At 41.2% G+C, this 15,537-nt stretch overlaps 1 protein-coding gene across 1 annotated transcript in view; it reads left to right on the forward strand.

Moving 5' to 3' along the window:
- si:dkey-112m2.1 (transmembrane protein 132D) overlaps positions 1-15,537 on the forward strand; it is a 73,175-nt gene that overhangs the window by 24,297 nt on the left and 33,341 nt on the right. Inside the window, exon 3 of the mRNA XM_063011142.1 lies at positions 3,847-3,990. Within this exon, the coding sequence (XP_062867212.1) occupies positions 3,847-3,990 (144 nt within the window). The remainder of the gene's footprint in view (positions 1-3,846; positions 3,991-15,537) is intronic.

Below are 15,537 nucleotides of genomic sequence, written 5' to 3' on the forward strand. Positions count from 1 at the left end.
TTTGGGGATTGATGAGCTGCCGATGCGGGTGCCGATGCGGGCGCTGACGGGGGCGCAGATGCCGACTCTCCCTTCAGTTCGTTTTCCCGGAATTTTACCCCCTGGCTCTTGGGAAAATCATATTAGCCGAACCAATTTCATTAAAGCCGACGACCTCCTGATTAACCCCTCCTTCTGCTCGCGGAGCCGCTCGGGTTTCTGGGATATCTCACGCCTCTGTTATCGGACCCGCTGATGTTTATTTCGTCTCCGTTTGCTAAATCGTTTGTACGGAGATGCCGCCGCGGGGTAAACTGGCACGGCCGCCACGTCTCCTGCTCATTTTATTATTAAATGTTGATTTTAATACGGTGGCACCACCTTCAGTTTATAAAGCGATGAAAGCCTTACTCCTTTGGGAAGACCTTTCACAAAATTCAGGAGTGTACCTGTGGGGATTTATGTCTGTTCAGTCAAACGAACACACTAGTGTAAAGAAGAAGAAGGCCTTGCACACAATCAGTGTTCCAGTTCATCCCTCTCAAACTAAACCAGGTCCTAAAAGACCTCGCTTTGTCCTGTCATACTGGGCCTTTGGGCCTTCCCTAAACTGTTGGGGAGGATCTTACACAACATTTGGAAGTGTGACTGTGAGGATTTATACTCATTCAGTCAAAAGAACACACTAGTGTAAAGAAGAAAGGCTTGCTTGCAGTCGATGTTCCAATTCATCCTATTCAAACCAAACCAGGTCTTTATAGAGCTCGATTTGTCCAGTCATACCGGGCCTTTGGTCCTTCCCTAAACTGTTGCTGCACAGTCAGAATCATGTGATGTTCTCTATCTGATTGTAATTCAGGTGAAGCAGGCCGTGATGGTGATTAAATAATCCAGACGCGTCGGAACACGCGTGATGAGAGGCTGAACGCAGTCGTGAGGACTCGACTTTGATCTTCACACTTCATCACGTTCTGCTTTGATCATTAAACCGCGGCCGTATCGATCCGGGCGTTTCTGAATCGTCCCAAACCTCCCGTCTGAACCAGGTTCATCAGAAACGACGTCCCGGCTCTGCTCGTACCACAGGTTCAATTCTCTTTACGAATCTTTAGTCGTGGTGACGTTACGCCGTCCAGTTCATCTAATAATTCTAATAAAATCTAATAATTAATAATTCTAATAAATTCTAATAATTCTAATAAATTCTAATAATTCTAATAAATTCTAATAATTCTAAAATTCTAATAATTCTAAAATTCTAATAATTTTTATAATTTTAATAATTCTAGTAAATTCTAATAATTAATAATTCTAATTAATTCTAATAAATTCTAATCATTTAAAATTCTAATAATTCTAATAATTTTAATAATTCTAGTAAATTCTAATAATTCTAATAAATTCTATTAATTCTAGTAAATTCTAATAATAAATAATTCTAATAAATTCTAATAATTCTAGTAAATTCTAATAATTAATAATTCTAATAAATTCTAATAAATTCTAATAATTCAGAATTTTAATCATTCTAGGTAATTCTAATAATTCTAATAAATTCTAATAATTCTAGTAAATTCTAATAATTTTAATCATTCTAATAAATTCGAATAAATTCTAATAATTAAGAATTCTAATAAATAGTAATAAATTCGAAAAGTTAATAATTCCAATAAATTCTAAAATTTAATACAAATTAATTTTAATAATTAAGAATTCTAATAATTAATCATTTAAATAATTAATACTTTTTTGGAATTCCAATTATAATAAAGTATTTTTATTTCTAATAATTAAGAATTCTAATAATTCTTCAGATTTCCACTGTAGTTCTTATCTATAAGGTTTATATTTCTTTAAAAAGAGGAGACATTTAGGAGTAACAACTGCTCAGCGCTTTCGCGTTTTTTTGTATTTCAGGAATCTTCTGTAATTGGGACGTTTGTTTCTTTACTTAAGCAGAGAGAACCCCGCCACGCCCCCCCCCCCTCCCCCCGCTCAGTGGATTATATTATAAAACAGGTTTTATTTGCAGAAAAAGAAGTTGCATCAATCAGTCACTGACTCACAACCCACTGCCAGCACCGCCGCCACCATCATCATCATCATCAGCGCCCCCGGAGATGAATTTATTAAAACATCCAGCCTTCAAACTGCAATAAACCCTCAAACCGCTTCATTTATTCCTGTGCTGCTTCTTTTTATTCGATCGTTTAGTTTCCTGTTTATTTGTTTGTTTGATTTTGTTGACGGTCAGCATCCGAGCGTCTGAGTGCTGACACGGTGGTAATTACTACGGTACGGTTAGAGGACGTTGTTTCCATCAACCTCGTGCTTGTGTTTACTAATCTCCGTCATTCAGATAAATTCGTTTCAGTCGTTTATTTGATTTATTTATTAATTATTGTTTTTTGGTGAGTTTCTACTTGAAGGATTTGGGTGTTCGGTGATGATTTTTGAGCCGTGCCGTGCCAGTCTGCTGTCTGCACCAGCGGTGGGCGATTCTGCGACGACATATTAGATGCACTGACACTCCTCCAAGGTTACAAGGTTTTTCCTGTGTAGAGCTCATGGCACACGTGTTTGTGTTTATAGTTTTTTAGCTATTTCGGTAAAACAAGCAGCCACACAGTAAATCATAAATAATGATAAAAAAAATCAATTCATGAAATAAAAATATTATTAATAACAATAATTATATTTTTAATATTTTTTCAAATAATGAAATCTCAGCCATTCCTCCACATTGTATGTATGTTTCAGATAAATCAGTTTTAGTCGTTTATATTATTTATTTTTTTATTAATTTTTGGGGTGGGGTGGTATGGTCAGTCGATGATCAGTCATTCTGTACGCCTGTATTTCAGTTTCCTCCCTGAAGGATTTGCACTCACATCTACACTTTTTGGACTCCTTTTATTCTGATTAAAATAAAAATAGAATGATTTTTAAGCGTCAGGAACGCGTTCCCTTAGCGGAAAAGTAAACAACAGCAGCAGCAGCCGACTAGTGATGCTAAGCTGTGATAAAATGTGTAGTTATACAGTGAACAATCCTGTCAGTAACAAAAATAAAACCAAGAACTAAACAAAACACAATCATGTGTATAAAGTGCCGTAAAACTTAAATAAATACATAAATAAATAAATTAGTTGTTATACAGTGAGTAGTTGTAGTATTTTTAAACGTCGCTGATCCATCACATCAAAATGATTCTTTATATTTATTAACGACACCACACCGACCCTCTGGTCACCATCTCTGGTTCTTCTCTTATAGCTCGGTACAGCTCAGTGTGTCCTGATTGGTGGGTTGATGAGCTTTGTTGATGTGCTATCGGCCAGTCGGGCATCTACATACAGACACGATCGTTTATGTCTTAGATGTAGGAGGTGGTACAACATGAGACGGTCCTACATGTCGGTCTTATACTGCTTCTTTAAATTATTCTATATGGCCAAAAGTTTGTGGACACCTGATCATGAGCTTGTTGGTCGTCAGGTTCTAGAACCATTAACACCCGTTAATAACTATAACAGCTTCCCTGATGTAAGTCCTTCCCCAAACTGTTGCCACAAAGTCACTATATAACAGATTAACAAAACCTCAATAATTAGAAGGGGTGTCCAGAAACTTTTGGTCATGACACCACTGCAGCTCACTTAGGTGCACATTTATGGACACTTATACAGACCAGTGGTTGTGAAACTTTATCAGCTGTAATAAACCAGGAGATGTTTATAAGAATGACAGGGCACAGCTGGCACAGCTGGCACACAGTCTGCATAACATGGATGTAATCGTGTTATCTGTACCGACGTGCCAGTGTTGCTTGTGATGTACAGGACGTGTTCTTTGTGTTTGGAACAGGGTGAAGTTAAAGGACGACGTGGCGTTTTTGGGAGCGAAGGCGGTTAACCCGGCGCAGTGGACGGTCAGTCAGGACGTGAGGAGTGAAGGGCACAGGGTGGTGACGCTGCACTGTCGGAGGAAAGATGCCAACTTTGGACAGAGGTCAGTGCACTTCCTTGGTCTGTTTATTAATGCGCACCAACGTGAATCTCAGCTGTGCTGTCGACCTGGCTGGGCATCCGACAGCCAAAATTGGCCGTGCCCGAGGCAGGGAGGGTCTGCTGTCTGCACCAGTTGTGGACAATTTATCAGTGGTATATTAGGTTGTATATACAAGGTTTTTCCAGAGTAGAGCTCTTGGCGCATGTGTTTGATATATTTTTAATATTTTTATGCAATTTATGTAAAATAATGAATTTTTTTTTTTAATTATGAAAAATGATAGAAAAGGAAATAATTATTACATAAAATTAATTCATTAGTTCATGTAATTTAATGTGATTTATGTAAAATAATGAATTTATTTTTAAACAAAGAAAAATTATAGAAAGTAAAATAATTACATATTATTAATTAATTTTAAATATTTCATTGTTATTTTTATATTTTTTAATATTTGTATTTAATTAAATGTAATTTATGTAAAATAATGCATTCATTTTTTAATTATGAAAAATGATAGAAAAGAAAATAATTATCGCATTAAATATTTTTTTTTATTATTTTGATATATTTTTAATATTATGTAATGTATTTAATGTAATTTATGTTAAATAATACATTTATTTTTAAATATTAAAAAATAATAGAAAATAAAATAATTATTTCATAATATTAACCAATTAATTTGTTAAAATACTTATTATATATATATATATTTATATATATATATATATATATATATATATATATATATATATATATATATATATATATATATATATATATATATATATATTATTACAATATTAATTAATTGATTTAATAATTTTTTCATAATTTTTGATATATTTTAATATTATTATGTTATTTAATGTGATTTATGTAAAATAATAAATGTATTTTTTTAAATAATAAAAAATATTAGAAAAGGAAATAATTATAACATATTATTAATTATTTAATTAATTAATTAATTAAAATATATAAATGTAAATAATAAACAATAAAAATATGTATATATTATATAATATATAATAAATAAATTGCTCGTGTAATTAAATAAATAAATAAATAGCTATATATATATATTGCCACCTGGTGTTCTACCTGGTTGTAATGACATATTACATGCCCATGTACTGGCACTGTGTTCAGGGTGTTTTCCCGGTTGGCATCAGACCCACGTTAGTTCTGCAGCCAGCGGAACAGTTGAAGGTTCATGCTGAACATTCACATGGACCATTTCTCAACCAGGAGCTTTAATCAAATATAAAAATAATCATCTTTTAGCTGCACTGGAGTGAATGTTTGAGGGGGGAGAAGCACGAGATGTTCATGGATGTTCGCCAGCGTTCGGTGCAATAAGAATTTCAATGAGCGAGCGTAATCCAATCAGAGCGCTTTAGTACAGTATGATATATCTGAGCTCCGGCGCTGGAGAGGCGCCTTTCCGTTAACGTTCATCATTTTTTTATGCTGAAACTTAGTTTGTGAGAACTTCCAGCGGCGTGACGTCCCCCCCGCCCCTCTCGCCCCTCTCGCTCCCCCCGTCCTCGTTCCCAACCTAATTTACAAACTGACACGTGTCAGGAGATTTAACAGAAATCTATTCGAGGTCTGAAGGGAAAGCAAAGCACAAAAATATCCACTTAATTACCATCGCCGCTGCTGATTCTGTTTTCCTCTCTCTGCTCTCCGTCCGTCAGCAGGAGGATCCGGGTTTTTGACGTTTTTCTCAGATTAATTTACGAATGTTAATGCGAGCGAGCCGGAGACGATCTTGAGTTCTGCTAAAGACAGACAGACACGGAGAGCACGGCTGACAATCAAAACAGTCCAGTTTTCTAATCCATATACGTCAGGAGGTCTGAATTCGGCGGGCGGTCAGACGGGCGGCTGGTGAAGCTAAATAAAGTCCTCAGGAGGTGGAAAGTGCAGGAGAACCGAATTTGTTTGGTTGCGAGGGAGGAGAGCGTTTAGCCTAAGCTCAGCACGTATAAATAACGCTCGGGTTCGACTCCCAGGTCCAACTTTGAATTTGTGACTCTTAAACCTCCCAGGGTCGAACCCTCCACCTAAAAAAGCACGTCTCTGTGTTTTTGCCGGGGGCTAAAATTCTGACCTACGAACCGCGCTATCAGTGGTGCTCCGGATCTGCTGCTCCGCTCAGCTCGAGCCGCTCGGTCGGGTTTCCAAACTGAAAATAAATGAGTTTCACATTTTTATATTTTTTACACTGAGCTGGATGGTAATTTTACCCAGAACACTTTGTCCTAGTGAAGCAGAACCTTATCATCAACACACAGACGGAGAGTTCCACCTTTTATTCCTCTATTTTATAACATCACATCATCTATGTCATCTTTTCAGCTTCTCACAAGACTTTGAATTAGTCTGTGAGTGGGAATTTCTGCCGGGTGTTGATCGAGCTGTTGAGTGAGACTGAGCTCAGGACAGTAAGCTTTTCTTCATGTCTATATAGAGCTGTAGGACCTTCCCTAAACTGTTGTCGCAAAGTCTGAGACATAATTTCCTTTATATGACTGATTTATTACCTGTTATTACACCATTAGAGATTTGTGGCTGTGAAGTTCCATTTACTGAGCAGCAGAAAATTATTAATAAATAACAATTCATTAATTACAATTTTAAAAAGAAAGAAAATGACCAATAATAATAATAAACAAGTAATAAAAATAAATAATTAAATAAATAAATTGCCTTTTTAAATAAATTAAATAATGAATGATTAATAAATAAAAAATTATAAAACAGAAAATAATTATTAAATAATAATTAATTAATTATAATTTTTTAAAGAAAATAACCAATAATAATAATAATAATAATAATAATAATAATAACAATAAATAATAAAAAATAAATAATAAGTAAGTGCAGTAGCTTGGCACCCGGTGTTCTGAGGAAAGGTTCTAGACCCTGACCGTCAGTGTGGCGCTGTGTAAATAAGATGAGGTTTATGGAGAGGTGAGACGGGAGGTAGTGGGTGGTACGAGGGGTGAGGAGATTATCCTCAGGTCTAAATTACATGTCAGAGGAAGTGTGGCTGTCAGGACGGACGTGTCAGTCATGAGTTAATTCACGTCTGTCGCTGCGTGTCGGTAATGAGATTCAGGAGTGTGTGTGTTCTGATCTCACTGGGTAACACGATACGCTGTGATTCTGATCTCACACGTCTGTATTCTTTACTGATTTATTACTTTATTTATATGTATTATTCATTTTTTTATGGATGTGTACATCTGATACCCGTCTTAGTGACCTGCACACAGTGTCCTGACAGAGTCCTGACTTTAACAGCTTTGTCAAATTTATTTATAGAGCGCTTTTTACAATAGACATCGTCTCAAAGCAACTTCACAGAATCCAGGACCAACAGACCAAAACCCCTGTTGAGCAAGCCGAGGGCAACAGTGGCATTCTCGGGTGGCCTGGAGAATTATTTGAATAAATAGGATTTACACAAAACATACACACACAATTAAAATGAACTAACAGTTATAACTAGCAATAAATAATAGTAGAGTTATTATTCAGTCCAGTCTGTAATAAATTCTGTAGTGAGTTTGTGATATTCTTGGTGCAAACACGCCAGGTCCCCGTCACATCTAGCAGGAGCAGCATTGTTGGCACGGCAGTCTCGACTTCATTCCTTAACCTCGGGTGGGTAAACAGGTTTCCATCAGAACCACCTCGGGGTAAAACAACAGAAACTGTAGTTAAAAATGTAAGATGTCAGTTTTACAGAGTAGCTTTAGACTCCGCCCACAAATTATGACATCATAACTAAAAGGGAGAGCGAGCAGGTAACAAGGTCATGAAGCTTCCACAGGGCATCAGCGCCCACCTCGCCCACTGTCATCAAACCTGAGTGATCGGACAAGAGAGGCAGAACGACAGCAACCCAACATCCCTGATCACCACACGTTTCTATCACCAAGAACCCCCGAGCTCTGCTCCTCTGTCTATAGTCAGGGTGGGCAGTTTCAGTCGTAGAGGCCAGAAACCGGGCGTGGCCAGAAGCCAACACGCAGCACCAGCAAATCTGACAACATGAGAGCACTAGACCGCCCAGACCCCAGATCTCCAGGACCGGAGGCACACCCCCCTAGTCTGGAAAACACTACATCAAAGACCTGAGTAAATAAATCTCTTTTCAGTCTAGACTTAAACGTTGAGACGTGTCCGAGTCCCGAACAGAGGCAGGAAGATTTGGGGTGAATTGGAATGCAGATTGTAAGCCAGGCCTTCCTGTCTAACATCACTGCCTTCTGACTTCTGAATGGGCACGCGTTCCCACAGACGCACTCCGAAATCCTTTGTTATGATCAACTTTTCCAAGTCCCTCAGTCTCCCTGGCACTCGGGTGGTACACAAGGGCATGATTTGGCCCCAGACGTGCCACCCCAGGAATGCTCCGGGGTGAATTCTGACACCTCAGACGTGTTTGATGTTTGAAGATGAGCCGCTGGTGTTCCGTTTACGTTCACAACATGCCCACGAGCGCAGAAGTGCCAGGGTTCAGGGTTCAGCCTGGCACCGTCCTGGTTACGAACCCGAAGCTAAATCTGCGTGAGTGCCTAGGACGTACAAAGAGAAACGTAAACACCCGAAAACAAGCGATCGTACCCAGTTACAGAACAGTCGGGGGTGCGGGTGGGGGTTCTGATTATGGTCTGAGTTCCTCTGTGCCAGCATCACCGATCCTGGCACAGAAATAAATCCTGATGTTCTTCTGATGTGGACCTGCTGTGAGCTTCAATCCCATCTACCTTCATACTGCATTAATCAGCAGGAGACACACACACACACACTCGCACACACACACACACACACACACACACACTCTCTCACACACACACACACACTCACACTGTCAGTTTGTCACTAATGTACAGGTCAGTTCGACATCAAATCAGAACTGTTATTACTCCCTGTGGACTCTGATACGCTCCCACCAGGTTGCCAGATTATTCAGGCCACCGCGCCGCTCCACCACGCTTTTTACTCCAGTGCACTTAAAATTATTCACCAAAGTATGTGGACGTCTGATCTATCCGATAGAGCAGATCTTCGGTGTGGTTATATAGAACACGGACCACATACTGTATTGTATATATGTATTTTGGCTGGCAGAGGGGGCACGGAGGCGCCTCATGAGTGTTAATTCGCTCCCTGTGGAAGTTCTTTTATAGATCACGGTTTCTCTTTCGCCGCCAGTTCCTCTGACTGGCGAACCTGCTTTTCTCTGAGACCGAGGTGCCAGCCTGCCTGGTACAATACAGTTTCTGCTGGCATGTGGTGCCAACAGTCTCACTTCAATGATGGGGTGTTTTGGGCCTCAAGGTGTGTGTGTGTGTGTGTGTGTGTGTGTGTGTGTACTCATGTGTGTGCTTATTATGTATGTGCTCGTGTGTGTGGGTGTGTGTGTGGGTGTGTGTGTGTTTGTGTGTGTGTTTGTGTGCGAGCATGTGTGCTTATGTGTGTGTGCTTGTGTGCCTATTATGTGTGTGTGTGTGTGCTTATTATGTGTGTGCATGTGTTGGTGTGCTCATGTGTGTGTTAGTGTGTGTGTGTGTGTGTGTGCTTATTGTGTGTGTGCTTATTGTGTGTGTGCATGTGTTGGTGTGCTCATGTGTGTGTTAGTGTGTGTGTGTGTGTGTGTGTGTGTGCTTATTGTGTGTGTGCTTATTATGTGTGTGCATGTGTTGGTGTGCTCATGTGTGTGTTAGTGTGTGTGTGTGTGTGCTTATGTGTGTGTGCGCGCATGTGTTTGTGTTTGTGTGTGTGTGTGTTTGTGTGCTTATTATGTGTGTGTGCGCATGTGTGTGTTTTTGTATATATATGAGTGTATTTAAGTGTACGTGTGTGTATTTGTGTGTTTGTGTGTGTACACTGCCAAGTTGCCAATTTTGGGCCCCTGAGCAAGGCCCTTAATACCCTTTATTCAATCACAATTGTGAAGCGCTTTGAATAAAAAATGTGTGTGTGTGTGTTAGCTGCTGGTGGTGTAAACAGCATTAGGGTGGGTAGGATTAAGTTTGCCACCCTGGATTGGCACCCCCGGTCCCCTTATCACATGAGACCAGCCTGGCCCTGCTCGCTGAATGCTGCCTTTAGGCTGGCACACCGGGCACCGGAGCTCATGTTCCTCTGAAGCTGGTGAGGGGAGACGCTTCAGGGTGAGGGGCGAGGTCTGGAGGAGGAGGAGGAGGAGGAGGAGGTGATGCCGTGCCAAAAGCTGAGAGGGAACATTACAGAAAAACGAATAAAGCATCGTTTAAAAAGAGCTGAAACTGAACCGTATGTGTGGAGAACATACCAAACTCATACAGTTAATATAGTAATCACAGAATTGAGACGTTAATTACATCATCACGTCAATTAAAAAGCCTAAACGCTGTAAAACAGAGCAAACCAGTAAAAGCTTTACCCTTTATTATTTATACACAGCAATTTCTATAAATCTTTTCATAATATTATGGACGGTAGGTGGTAACATCCCTAAATTCCTGGCAGTTGGGTGTTTGTTTTTAAACCGTGCGACCAAACGGCCAATTTGGACCCCAAATTTGAACCCAAAGCTCCGTTCATACCCGACCTGTATTATTATGTTTATTTTCCCCTGTCCCAACTTTTTTGGAAAAGGTCAAATTAGGAACATGCTAGGGCGGTGCAGCGGCCTATTCTGCTAGCCCACCGCCACACCACCAAGATCCGGGTTTGAATCCTGGGACTGTCTACTCAGACCAAACGTATGTGGACACCCCTTTAAATCAGTGAGTTTAGGTTTTCACTTCAGACCTACTGCTAACAGGCTTGGAAAACCACTGGTTTTAATAAATGGCAACAGTTTGACTTTGTGGCAAAAGTTTGGGGAAGGAGGTGAATGTTGATGAAGAGGAGGAGAATGTTGATGAAGAGGAGGTGAATGTTGGTGAGGAGGAGGAGGTGACTGTTGATGAAGAGGAGGTGACTGTTGATGAGGGGGAAGCAAATGTTGATGAGGAGGAGGTGAATGTTGATGAGGAGGAGGTGAATAATGATGAGAAGGAGGAGGAGAACATAAAGGTAGGTGAAGAGAGGGTGGTGAATGTTGATGAGGAGGAGGTGAATGTTGAGGAGGAGGAGGATATAATGGTAGGTGAAGAGGAGGTGAATTTTGATGAGAAGTAGGCTAATGTTGATGATGAGGAGGTGAATGATGATGATGAGGAGGAGGAGGAGGTGAATGATGAGGAAGAGGACATATAGGTAGGTGAAGAGAAGGAGGTGAATGTTGATGAGGAGGAGGTGAATGTGGGTGAGGAAGAGGAGTTAAAGCTCTGTTTATACCCAACCTGTATTATTGTAGTATTATGTTTGTTTTTCCCTTGTCCCAACTTTTTTGGAAAAGGTGAAATTAGGAGCTAGCGTATACATGTTGGGTGCTCGCTCGGGTGGCGCAGCAGCCTATTATGCTAGCCCACCACCACGCCGGCGAGATTCGAACCCGGGACTGTCTACTCAGACCAAAAGTATGTGGACACCTCTTTAAATGAGCAAGTTTAGGTTTTTGGGTCAGACCTACTGCTAACAGGTGTGAAAAACTACCGGTGTTAATAAATGACACGTGTTTGACTCGCTGCAACAGTTTGGGGAAGAATCTCGGGTCTCTCTACTCAGAAGTGAAAGGCCGTGTCTGCCAAGGATTGACACCCTGTCTGGAGTATAGCTGCCTCGTGACTGGACCCACTGCAACCCTGACCAGGATAAAGAGGTTAATAAAAAGCTTGGGTTTTTTTTTACCCAGTGTCCCAATTTTTTTGGAACGGAGGTTCGTACACAAAAACAAAGGAGCTGAATCGGAAATTCTGTGGTCGATTTGTTTTTACACACCTTGAACTTCACAGAAGCAATCACATAAATTACTGTTGACTTGTAAAAGCGGTGCCAGCTCTTGAGGGCACGGTGCCAGCGCCGCCCGACCTCAGCACTTTTCCCTCCGTCGCTCTTTGTGTTTCTGAAGTAAATCAGATTGGCGCTGCGTGTTGTTTGATTGCGCCGCAGTTTGAATCGACGACCCCGCTCTTGGAACCCGGTCTCCGATTGGTTGGCGCGGTTGGCGGGCTGGTGTAACTAAGCGCCCGGCTCTGTGTTTAAACGTGGCGGTGCAGAGATCCTGCCGGGCAGAACGGCGGCGTTCCGCCGGCGTCCGTATTTCCATATTGTAATTTAGCCCGTGCTCCGGAGAAGCCGCGCGCGCTATTACCGCAACGACGTACGCTCCGCGCGGAGAGGAGACGCCGCCTCCCGAAATAAATGTGCCATCGTGGTTCCCGCCGTGCCAGCGTGAGATTATTGTTTATGATAAAACGTACCCGCTGTCATTTATTTAAACCCCCGCACTGAGCGTCTGGTAGTATTAGAAGGAACGCGTGTGATGCTAGCTGGCGGGAATCAGACAAACGTCTCCAGCTGGTGTTAGTGTGGCACACTATAGTGCATCCATTAATCTGGGTTCAATCCTACATGCTGATGCAGCTCCACATACTGTGTGCCAGCAGGATAAAGAAACATCCGTACGTGTGTGTGTGTTGGTGAGGAGGAGGTGGTAAAGGTGGGTAAAGAGAAGGTGATAGTGAGTAAAAAGAACATGAGGGTGGGTGAAGAAAAGGAGGAGGTGAAGGTGGGTGAGGGGGGAAAAGTAAAGGTAGAACAGTAGAAGGTGAATGCTGATGAGGAGGAGGTGAATGTTAAAGAAAGTGAAGGTGATGAGGAGGAAGTAAGAGTAGGACAGGAGGAGATGTACAGTGGTGTTCAAAATAGCAGTGATTTTAAAAAAGCAAATAAAGCACAAAATCATTATAATAACTTTTATTTCCATAAATGCAAATGTACTGAAAATACTCCACTTTCAATTCTAAATCAAAACATTAACAATATTTAGCCAGTTTGTGTTCATCCTTTACAGAAAGTTAAGAAAAATGAATATTAGGCTGTTCAAAATAATAGCAGTGAAGCATTTTTCTTTAAAAACCTCAAAAAAAAAAATCTATTATCTATAAAACAAAAAAAATGTTTGAGGTTTCACTTTACTTTAAATTACTGAACTAATATTTAGTGGCATAACGATTGTTTCTGAGATCTGTGTTGCATGGAGTCGACCAACTTCTGGCCCCTCTGAACAGGTATTCCAGTCCAGGATGATTAGAACATTCCACAGTTCTTCTGCATTTTTGGGTTTTGCCTCAAAAACACGTTTCAGACGTCAGAACACAAGTTCTCTCTGGGATTGAAGTCAGGGGATTGTGCTGGCCACTCTATTACCTCAATCTTGTTTGTCTGTAACCAAGATGTTTTGGGTCATTGTCATGTTGAAACACCCATGTTAAGGACATTTCTTCTTCCACATGGGGCAACATGATGATCTCAAGTATTCTGATATATTTAAACTGATCCATGATCCTTCATCTGTGATAAATAGGTGTAACACCACGGTATGAGAAACATCCCATATCATCATTTTGTACCACCATGCTTTACTCTCTTCACAGTGACCTTTGGCTCGAATTCAGTGCTCAGGGGTCATCTGACATACTGTCTACAGCCACTAGACCCAGAAAGAACAATTTTGCTTCCACCAGTCCACAAAATGTTGAGCCATTTCTCTTTGGACCAGTCAATGTGTTCATTGGCAGATTTGAACCCATTCAGGACGTCTGTTTCTTAACAACGGGACTTTGCAGGAGTTCTTGCTGGTAAATCGGCTTCATTTCATCATCTTCTTTACTCACTGATAACTTCAGATGTTCCTTGATCTTTCTGGACGTGATCATTGGCTGAGTATTTGCCATTTTGGCTATTCTTCGATCCTTTTGAACAGCAGTTCCACGCTTCCTTCTACGTCTTTCAGGTTTTGGTCACTTCAAGGTATTTGAGATCATTTTAGCTGAGCAGCCGATAATCTGCTGAACTTCTCTGTATGTTTTTCCCTCTACAATCAACTTTTTAATCAAAGTACGCTGTTCATCAGAACAATGTCTGGAACAACCCATTTTACCCAGTATTTCAGAAGGAAACGCACTATGACCAACCTGTGCAACATTTGCCCCCCTCCTAAATTAAATAAGGGCCAAAATTGACACCCGTTCTTCTGCAGAATGAATGACTTCACCAATTGAACTCCTCACTGCTATTATTTTGAACAACCCCCTTTCAATCAATGCTTCGATTACTCAGAATGAGCGGCATGCATGTTCTAATTGTTGGGTTTGTTTTGTTTATAATACTCTACTACACTTTCAAGTAAATTATTTGCTATGTAGAAATATCACTTCTACTAATAACAGTGATTTATCAGGTTAATGGTGTTGGGCCGCTATTTTTTGAACACCACTGTATGTTGATGAGGAGAAGTAAAGGTAGGTGAAAAGGAGGTGAAAGTGGAGGAGGAGGAGGAGGTGAATGTTGAAGAGAAGGTGGATGTTGATGAGAATGTTGAGGAGAAAGGTGGGTGATGAGGAGGATCATGATGAGAAGGTGGAAGTAAAGGTAGAAGGTGAAGAAAAGGAGGTAAAGGAGGAGGAGAGGTGATGGTGGGTGAGGAGGCGGTAAAGGTGGTGAGAAGAAAAGAACGTGAAGGTGGGTAAGGAGGGTGAAGGTGAAGATGATGATAAGGAGTAAGTAAAGGTAGGTAGAGGGAAGGAAGTGAAGGTAGATGAGGAGGAAGTGAATGTTGAGGAGGTGGAAGTGATGTGGCCAAATGTAAGTTTGTGAATATGGGTGAGGAGGTGAATGTCGATGTGGAGGAGATGAATGTTGAGGAGGTGAATGATGAGGAGGAGGAGGTGATGATGGTGAGGAGAAGTTATGAAAATGGGTAAGGAGAAGGAGGTAAATGTTGATGAGGAGGTGGTGGTGCCAAAACTATGTGGACACCCCTTTTATTCAGTTCTTTTAGGTTTTTGAGTCAGATCTATTGTTAACAGACGTGTAAAACCACTGACGTGTTTGAGTCTGTGGGAGCAGTTTGGGGAAGGTCCGGCCTCTGCTGTGGTGTGGAGTAGTTTGAGTCTGTGGGAACAGTTTGGGGAAGGCCTGGCCTCTGCTGTGGTGTGAAGTGGTTTGTGGGAACAGTTTGGGGAAGGCACGGCCTCCACTGTGGTGTGGAGTAGTTTGAGTCTGTGGTAACAGTTTGGGGAAGGCCTGGCCTCTGCTGTGGTGTGAAGTGGTTTGTGGGAACAGTTTGGGGAAGGCACGGCCTCCACTGTGGTGTGGAGTGGTTTGAGTCTGTGGTAACAGTTTGGGGAAGGTCCGGCCTCTGCTGTGGTGTGGAGTAGTTTGAGTCTGTGGGAACAGTTTGGGGAAGGCCTGGCCTCTGCTGTGGTGTGAAGTGGTTTGTGGGAACAGTTTGGGGAAGGCACGGCCTCCACTGTGGTGTGGAGTAGTTTGAGTCTGTGGTAACAGTTTGGGGAAGGCCTGGCCTCTGCTGTGGTGTGAAGTGGTTTGTGGGAACAGTTTGGGGAAGGCACGGCCTCCACTGTG

Source organism: Trichomycterus rosablanca, chromosome 16 (assembly GCF_030014385.1).
Source record: "Trichomycterus rosablanca isolate fTriRos1 chromosome 16, fTriRos1.hap1, whole genome shotgun sequence".
NCBI lineage: Eukaryota > Metazoa > Chordata > Actinopteri > Siluriformes > Trichomycteridae > Trichomycterus > Trichomycterus rosablanca.